This window comes from Formica exsecta, unplaced genomic scaffold, assembly GCF_003651465.1.
Source record: "Formica exsecta isolate Colony F162 unplaced genomic scaffold, ASM365146v1 scaffold120, whole genome shotgun sequence".
NCBI classification, from domain to species: Eukaryota; Metazoa; Arthropoda; class Insecta; order Hymenoptera; family Formicidae; genus Formica; species Formica exsecta.
This window is the reverse complement of record NW_021848537.1, coordinates 2,239,338-2,249,225: the sequence shown is the minus strand read 5'-3', so window position 1 is coordinate 2,249,225 and position 9,888 is coordinate 2,239,338. Positions and strand designations below refer to the sequence as shown.

The following is a 9,888-nucleotide window of genomic DNA, read 5'->3' as shown; positions in this document are numbered from 1 at the left end:
ATTTTTATTATGTTTAAAAAGCAAAATTCTCGAGTAGTATCTTTTTTAATAAATCGGAGATATAAATCTCTCTCTCATCAAAGACGTTGCATAGAAATAATAAGATCAATTAAATGAAAAATAAGTTTTCATACTTCAAACAATATAATTTATAAGATTTCTTCCGTTTTTAATGACGATTAATCGAAAAACTGTCGACGTTTGGACATTTCAAGAGTTTGCCGAGATCGCGAAATCTACTTGTTCGAGTAAAAGCAATTTGCAAAATAGATTTGTCGTTGTCCTCCGACAAACTTGCAAGCGTGTATAACGAGAATGAGATTACAGAAAGACAAGTTGGAGCAGGTCGAAGTACGACGCGCCTCCGACGGAGGGTACGAGGTTGCCGCAGGAGGAGGGGGTGACTCTCCGCAGGGAGATAGCCGGGGCCACGAGGATCTCCCGCAGCACAATCGATCGTGTCTTCGACAACAGCAATCGGCGGAGATACGGAATGGGCATTGTCGGTCGTTTCTTCGGGTACGCTTCACACTTCAATCTTTATAGGATTTAAGTCAAAAATTGATTCAATTGACTAAGTTGATTAATTAAATTAATTCTTGCGAGAGTAAAATTATCTTAATCAGAAAACGATTGATTGACTGGGAGGTACAAAGCAAAAGTTTAAAAGTAAATTTGTATATTTTATATATAAGTTATATTTTAAATAAAAAACTTTACATATCTAAAACATAAATTTTGTTAATTATCGAGCTGTATGCAATCTTTGCTTTGAACACTTTATACAATTGTTATTTTATTATATTTTTAAAAGGATATTATAATTTTCACGAATCGATATTTTATGTATATAATAATATCATAATAACTTTGTATATGTTTGTGATAATTTTCTATCAGAAACAGGTTTCCTTGAATATCGAGATTACAGTAGTTACATTGTGAAGAAGACAAAGTGGATCATTAAAAGTTTTCTTTCTTGTTCCAGACGATCTTTTCGGAAAAGCGTCGCGCACAAACCGGACGTAAAGAAACAGTTGGACGACTTCGAGGATCACCGACCATATTTCACGTACTGGATCACCACTGTGCAAGTATTGATTCTGATAATATCGCTGGCATGTTACGGATTTGGTCCTGTTGGAATGGATCTCAATCATCGGTCAGGAATGGTAAGCAAATAAAAAATTACTATCCATTGACTTCAGTTATTCTTATTCGATCTTTGTTATTATTTTTTTAAAATTATTTTAGTTAAAGTTATCGGAAAATTAATCTTGTTGAGAATAGATATAAAAAATTCTCTTGCGCGACAAGATGAAATTGTTTCTTTATCTACGCTGAATCAAAATAAATCATGCTACTTACATATTAGAAAATGAATATTTATGATTTCTTTAAACATGATCGAGCACATGACGCAAAAACAGAAACTACAACAAAGATTATCATTTCTATTAATAAGAAAATTTAGAGTTTCTTGAGATATGCATTGCTGTAGAATATTCCAAGCTGTAGAGACACTTGATTAAGTTGTTCCTGAGCATTTGATTAAAAGTGGATTGTAAGGATGATTAGGAATTCTGTAAATAAATGTTGAAAAGCGATTGAAAAATGATTGGTTTGTCCAGGTTCTCGTGACGAGTTTGTCGTTGCAACAAGTCGACTATAAAGAACCCGCGAACTTTTGGCTTGGCCCTAGAGCCGCGGATCTGATTCACCTTGGTGCCAAGTTCGCACCGTGTATGCGTCGGGACATCAAGATTTTGAAGGAGATTGACGTTGGGCGGGAAAGAGAACGGGATACCGCTTGCTGCATCAGGAACGACGATTCCGGCTGCGTTCAATCCAGCAAAGCGGATTGCTCTGTGAGTTTCTTGATTTTTAAGACTTGTATAACATCATATCCTTATCGGCTCTTCATAGTCGTGTTCATGTTAATGTAATTTTCTTCCATGCGCGCCAACAGATTCGGGGATTGAGATCCACTGTTACGGTAAATCATGTAATCTTTACTTCGATTTTTTGGCCTGAAAAAAGCATTTAAATGAAATTAAAGGAAGTAAACACGCTGTGTTTCTTTGCTTATTATAATTATTGATAGTCAGTTTTATAATGATAAGAAAGCACCTAATTAAAATTTATATATATAAAACTTTGAATGTAATCAAAGAAAAGAAAGTAAATGTTTATACAAATACAAATATTTTATTTGTCAATTTTGTATTTATTTTGCGATGTATTTTTACAAACAAATATGTAAAGTCTTCTTGTTAATTCGTGCATGTTTTAATCTGGGAAATTGGCATATATTTAGTGATACTTCAAAGTTTCAAGAATCATCCATCATTGATAACGAGGGTAAATTGTGATCATGTTAAATTTCGCAGAACACAATCTCGACCTGGAAGAAGTGGGGACCCGGGGAGAGTGGACCCGGCGGCCGTATCAGTGGATCCGTTTGCGGACTAGATCCAAAATTTTGCGATGCCCCTGCAAGCATCGCCCCTTACGAGTGGCCGGATGACATTACCAAATGGCCGATTTGCCGGAAAACCAATTCCTTTAATCATCGTTTCAGGTTAATATTTTTACATTATCTATCGTGTTTATCATCGAAAGTAATAGAATACAATCAAGAGAAATAGGTCGTTTACAAAGAGTAAATAAACGGTGAGGATTAACGGAAAAATTCTTGTTAGTAAAAACGGGAGTCAGCGGAGCAACGGCAACTTTCCCATCGGCCGTTACAAGGATAAAATGGCGGAACACATGGTTTGCGAGATAATCGGTCACCCTTGTTGCATCGGGATTCACGGGAGTTGTCGGATCACCACGAAGGAGTACTGCGATTTTGTGCACGGTTACTTTCACGAGGAGGCGTCGCTTTGCTCGCAGGTGGAGTGTTTGCACGACGTCTGCGGAATGATACCGTTCCTGCATCCAGAATGGCCGGACCAGTTCTACAGACTCTTCACCACTATGTTCCTTCATGCCGGGTAATAAAAATTAAAAAATCGATCACAAATAAAGAACTGATTTGCATATATTTATCCCGATATCTATCTCAAAAAAGCAAACTTGGTTTTACATTTATCTTAATGAATTCAGTCCCAATTTTGAAGAAAAGATTTATTTATTCCGTTAAGTTATAATCTAAAGAAAAAAATTTATACTATTTTATTTGTTCCAATAAATTGATTCTGATAGACGCGGAATCGATTTATTTGTCATGATAAATTTATTTCGATAAATTCGAGAGACAGTTTACTCGTCTTCATCAAAATAAAGCTGCTTGAGAAATTTATCTTGATAAATTAATTCCAAGAAAATAAAATCAATTTATTTATTCTACTTATTTAATATTGCAGAATCGTCCATTTGGTAATTACGTTACTGATCCAGTATTTTCTGATGAGAGATTTGGAAAAACTGACAGGATCTTTGCGCATTGCTTTAATCTACTTTATTGGTGCTCTTGCTGGAAATTTGGCCAGCGCAATCTTTGTCCCTTACAGAGCAGAAGTAAGTTTTTAATATAATGTTGATAATTTTTCTTTTTTGTTTAAAAAAACATATTGTACAGTAATTATATAGTCTAATTTTTGAAACATCTGACACAATTAATATTTTCCATTTATCAAAGTAATTCGATAGAATTAATTAAATAATTAATTAATTTAAAAAAAAACTAAGATTTGTTACATATTTTTTTCATATATCGGACTGATTTTATAGACAATTGCTTGTTTAAAACGTTAATTAATTTGAATTATTGCTATAGAAATTTATTTTTTTCTAAATTCTCGTGATTCATTTTTCAATGCATGCTGGTGAAAGCAAGATTTTGTTACTCTTTGGTATTTTGCTTATCAATAATGATGTTTGTTTACAGGTCGGTCCAGCTGGCGCGCATTTCGCACTGCTGGCCACTCTGGTGGTCGAAGTATTGCATTGCTGGCCAATGCTGAAGCACCCACGTCGTGCACTGTCTAAGCTGATTCTGATCCTAGTGGGATTGTTGGCGCTGGGTATACTACCGTGGGTGGACAACTATGCGCATCTGTTCGGCTTTATCTTCGGCTTCTTGGCGGCCTACGCGCTGATGCCGTTTATTTCGTTTGGCCATTACGATCGTAAACGGAAGATACTGCTTATCTGGGTATGCCTGATCCTGATCGTGGGCTTGTTCGCCCTGTTGCTCGCCCTCTTCTACAACGTGCCAGTGTATGAGTGCGAAGTGTGTAAACTGTTCAATTGCGTGCCATTTACCCGCGACTTTTGCGCGTCTCAGAACATCAATTTCAAACGGGAGGAGCAAGTATGACACACGGGGCCGCGGTTCATAGTCGAGCGCGAAATTGTTCCGTTCGGCCCCCGTCTTTACGCTTCTCATCATCGCGCACATCATTATAATGCACCGTCATTCACCGCGCTGATTTTGGCGATTCTCCTCCTCGAATCCCGAAGCCATAAAATCAGTTGAAGCTGATCCAAGGACTTTTTCGTTTTATGTATAATCAAAGTTCGAAATCTTTGAAATCATCAAAAGCCCGTAATTATACAAACAGAAGAAAGTTCTCAGAAAAAAATTAGAAAATTTTTATCTTTGGGAAAACTGAAAAGAAGATAGAAGAGCAAATTCTGCAATCTTTGCGAAAGCTAAATGTAAAATCGACGAATATCTTGAGATTCTGAAGAAACTGGAAGAGGATCAATAAATTCTCCTTTGTTAACTGGAGGAAAGATCAAAAGAAGAAAATCTTTCAAAAATCTTGTATCTTTAAAAAATATTGAAACAAAAATGAATCTTAAATTTTTAAAAAAGTTGGAGGAAATCTTCGAAGGAGACCGAAAAAAGTCTTTTAGATTTTGGATAAAATTTGGAAGAAGATCGATAGATATTTTTTTAATTTTTAACCAGAGAAAAATTTACAAGTAGAAGACTTCGGCTTTCTAAAAAGCTAAAGAAAGTATCGGAAGAATAATTTCTTACCTTTTCTCGATAAAACTGAAAGAGAAATCCAAAAGAAGCATCTCTTTGGCCTCCAGTCAATATTTAACGATCCGGATTGTCAAGCTTTGAAGATTGTGAAAGGTTAGTGTTGCAATGTTGCTAAATGCGAACTTTGGAAATAATCTGGTTATTTAACAATTGCGCTTCCACGATGAAACAAATCGGATCACCGAGCTTTTGAAATTTCACAAATAAAATCTTTTATCATCAAAGTTTCGGTGTTTCCCGAACTTTGAAGATCAACGATCATTTTTGGATCGTCTGTGAGAGTGATATGGTGCATTCGGGGGACATGGGGGGTTTGATAGTGCCTGGATCGAGCGGGTGAAGGTGATGGAACCCGACCGACATTTTCGCTACTGCCAACGAACGTCAGAGAGGAACTCGTGTTCGTCGACACACGACGATGCCTTAACATTATTAAGTCCCAGCGTAGTGATTGGCTCCCAACGTGAGCTGGCCGAGGCCCAGCTGGCCTTGAGGGAGCCCAGGACTCTGAATCGCCGACGGAGTGTGTGTGTGTGTATATATACATGGATCTCTTGGATGACCCGCTGATGATGACAGATGGGATGTTCCGTGGATCATTTGGGATTCCGCGAAGTTTGACATGGTATCCATCTCCTCAAGGTTTGTGTTAATAAGAGAAAAGAGGAGAAGAAAGCTGCAAATGTAAATAGGATCGAGTCTTGTTACCGTTATAAGAACGACCTTAGTAAGTTAATTTTAGGGAGAACTTTGAAAGTGCACACGTCTTTCGTCTCTGCACAATATAGTCCCCCGCACCTCCGACATCCGGAACTATTGTCTGTGATGGCTTGACCTTGGAGATATTTTTCGTAGCACCGCGACGGCCGCGAGCCTTCCTGCAGGGACGATCGATCGATGTTCACCAACTGGATACCAATCAATAGCTCGCTGTAAGCAAGATTTGTCTCTTTCGATTTTATGATCAAACTTGATATATTTATAGAAACAGGCAAAAACTTATGGGATACATACTTTTCTTCTCTAATCGAGAAAAAGTACGTATTTCTTAATTTTGCTTTTTCCATTATATTGTGTAATAATATTAGTTGCAGCAACACATTACAAACTACAATATTAATAATTTTATACGCAATTGATGACAATTTTACGTGACATTTTAATAATGTCGTTTTAAACAAAACTGGAGTTTACATTACATTTTGATAATGCCAAATTTCTCTTTCTCATGAAATTGTAATATAAAATGTAGTACAAAATATGGAATGTCTGCAATGTCGTGGAAAATAACAGTGAGATGTCTGATTGGTATCCAGAGGATACGCTCCTTATCGAGAATAGAAGAGAAGGGATAGTCCGAGGCAGAGGAGGCGGAAGGAAAGTGTTAACGATTTAAGGTGAAACGAATCAATTTTTTATAATGGCATGAGAGAGTGAGAGAAAGGGAAAGAGAGAAAGGAAGGCGCGAATATCAGAATTCTTAATCAATTTCAAAGTCTGTAAATACATATTTGCGATAATGTGAGGAAGTAGTTAAGAGAGGCGGTGGAAAAAGCAGATACACGACAGATAATATGTGCGCGAGACGATTTTAATGTGGGAAACCTATATTTCATAATAATAGGAGCCATTTTTTCATATCTGTGTGACATGAATAATTAAATTTTTTGTCGGAATTGGTTTTATACAATTAATATTACTACTCTATTTTATACAATTTATTGCAATGATATATACATCTGTGCACATGTCATTTTGTTACAGAAACTGTCTTAAATTAATCTTGCAAATCCGTAAAATTATGTTGTGATCAGATCAAAATGAATAGAAATGCATTATTCGTTCAGTTAGGCAAAACAATTTTAAATAACGAGAAAACATATTGCAAGGAAATACAATTTTAAACAGAATATTCAGTATATAAAAAAATAAATATTCAGTATATAATATAGATGAAGTATATTTGCGATTAAAATATTATTAATGAAACTGCACTATCGCACATATTTTCTTCATATGCTATATTTTCTTGTATGTATACACGTATTTATTATTTTATTATTTTATTTTAAATATTTTTAATTATTTTAAATAATTTTTGCCGATACAACGTGTTACAATCGCTTTTTAGTTGTTTCAAAATAGTTCAACGGATTGAATAACATCTATGGCCACATTTCGTGATTTGCATACAAAAATTTAACCGATTATATTACGAATATACCAACACATATATATGCGGGGTGCAAACGTAGCTTTACAGAAAATGCCAATTGCAAGCGTATCACACATACCGATTATAATTGACATAGTTCGCATTTAATCCAAACTGTGCATTTTGAAAACTTTGTGATATACGATCTGATGATCGCACGAAGAGAGAAGAGAAAATACGTGAAAGAGAAAGAAGAAGAGAGCTCTGTATGAGTGCGCGCGCGTGTTTGGAGTGATCCACCGCCCTATTATAAACTTTTTTTCGAATTATATATATATATATAAAAATATTAAACGTATACATACGCGAGTTAAGGCGAATCGTCGATGATGAGCAACGTATTGTTATTATTGTAAATGTGTCATATACAGATAATAGCATGCAACAAACACACGATACACGCAAACAGTATACACGAACGTACGAACAATCGTATATACACATACATGTATACACGACGGAGATAGATAAATTGAGAACTTTCGATAATTCCATACCGATCACGGCGAGGTGGAATGTCTCGCCTTCTCTTGTGGAGAGAGAGAAAGTGAATAAATGAGACAGAGAGAAAGAGAAGAAGGGAAAAGAAAAGGCGTTTTCATCTCGGTTATGGTTGTTGTAGAAGCCAAAAATTGCGGGCGATTTGCGCGATCGAACATATTTTGCATAATTAATTTGATGTAGTTTATGGCTGTGTAACATGAAATTTTTGATGGAAGTCATTACATGGATTGTTTCAGGAATCGCCTACTGTCACTGAGCCATACTCTAAGAAGCCAAATTAAAAAAAATAGCAGTTCGTTAATGTTTTTAGACAATATATATTGTCTATATTTTATAATAATTTTTTTAAATAGTTTTAATAGATTTTTTGAATTACAGGCGAGTATAAGAAGTTTTTTTGTAAGAAGACGAAGGAATTTTTTTTCTTTAACCAAACTTTGATTTGACTTGTGCTGTTTCTTATTCACTGATAAAAATGGCAATCATTAACATAGAGATTGGCCTCTATAAATATATATATATGTATATAAGTTTTTAATTCTTCTTCTTTAATTTTTTGATATCAAATATTTATAACATTGAAAAATAGCGGAGCTAAAAAATTTGTTAAAACAAATCTTTGTGTATTTTTTATTGCAAATTTTAATTTACAGGTGAAGAATCTCATGCTTGTCACTAAAATTTACGTATTGCGCTATACTAAAAACATATATAACATTGTTTTATTATATGTATATAAACTTATATCGTAATATTTTTTTTACATATAGGTGTCAGAAGGAAATAGAATATTTATCTTCGTAATGCTCTTGATAAAATCTCCGATCGCGCGGTTGACTTGCCATTTTTTGCGATGCGGCGAACCACCGCCGCCGCGTGCGCGCGCGCGCGCGCGTTTCACCCTGTAAATAAACGTATGCGTCAAAAATGGACCAAGGATCTACATAGTGCAGCTCGTGCGTGTAAAATTGATCGGCAGATAGGATTGTAAGTAAAACTCTACGATGAATCTCGATTATTATAAAGAAAACCCCGTGAAACGTGGGCGAATTCAGGGGAAATTTCACGGAGATTCTCTTCTGCGAAATAATCCCCAATCTTCGAAATCAAGAATTGAATTAAATGGCCAAACTGACTTTACGCACGTGACATTAAAAGTTGAGATTTTTCATTAATTTTTAAAATCATTTAACTTTTCTGTTTCGGTCTACGGGACAACGGCTGAACTACTGTCTGTTTAAGACAGATATTTTTGTATGATCTCTAGTGTTCTATATAGGTACACGTAGTGGTTGTTCTGTCATCACTCTGTTAACGGACAGTGTGTTTCTGAATTTTTTTTTTCCGTTTCTGTCTGTAGATGTATATACGTGACTAGTAGTAACGTAAGCTACGTAAATTGTGAAATGTGAAATGAGAGTTTTCGCAATTTTAAAATATTTACAAAATTTTAACAAGTTTCCAGAAGTTGCATCTTAAAAAGCAGTGACGAGTATAAATATTTCATATTGCTTTCGCTTGTCTGTGATTTCGAAGATTAGCGATTCGATTTCGCGTATGATGAATTTTTTAGTCGGTCTCTCGTCGTTTTTCTTAATTTACTTAATTTTTGCGGTGTAAATAAAACGAGCGCCGGCGCGGCGGCGCTGGCTTGTAATTAATTAATTAGGCGCTCTCGCGCCTGTTTTATATAAATATTATACATATATGCATATATATATATATGTATATTATATACGACTTAAGAACATTCCACCACGGCCGCGCGGTATTATTTTTCTGTATCCCTGTATCAATAAAAGCGCGATATAAGTATTAAGGACGGACTTTAAGGGAATATACGACTGTATTAAAATTAAAGATCGACATAACTTATTATTATTATCATCACATTCGCCATTATCACGCCCATTATTATGATTGTCGTTGTTAATATTATTACGATGATTACCTCGCCCTCAGTTCTCACTATAGTCATCGGTGCCCTTCGATTACGATTATTATTAATAATCATAACTATACATTGTACTTGTCGCTGTTATATACATACACATATATAAATATATAAATATATAAATATATAAAAGAATATATATATACGAATGATATATATATATATATATATATATGTATATATATATATAAAATATAAGATATTATACAT

At 35.0% G+C, this 9,888-nt stretch overlaps 1 protein-coding gene across 6 annotated transcripts in view; it reads left to right on the top strand.

Annotated features, from left to right (window-relative positions):
• The window catches only part of LOC115244136 (inactive rhomboid protein 1), an 87,811-nt gene extending 78,267 nt beyond the window's left edge, over window positions 1-9,544 (top strand). For 3 of the 6 annotated variants that reach the window (XM_029821557.1, XM_029821544.1, XM_029821565.1), the window contains 8 exons: window positions 328-519; window positions 989-1,172; window positions 1,632-1,868; window positions 1,970-1,996; window positions 2,391-2,581; window positions 2,703-2,999; window positions 3,372-3,525; window positions 3,896-7,398. In XM_029821557.1, the coding sequence (XP_029677417.1) occupies window positions 328-519; window positions 989-1,172; window positions 1,632-1,868; window positions 1,970-1,996; window positions 2,391-2,581; window positions 2,703-2,999; window positions 3,372-3,525; window positions 3,896-4,327 (1,714 nt within the window). In that variant the 3' untranslated portion in view covers window positions 4,328-7,398. Of the gene's footprint in view, window positions 1-327; window positions 520-988; window positions 1,173-1,631; window positions 1,869-1,969; window positions 1,997-2,390; window positions 2,582-2,702; window positions 3,000-3,371; window positions 3,526-3,895; window positions 7,399-7,960 lie in introns of those variants that run through there. The other 3 variants (XR_003885325.1, XR_003885328.1, XM_029821574.1) reach the window with 3 other exon arrangements.
• The last annotated feature ends 344 nt before the right edge of the window (window positions 9,545-9,888 follow it).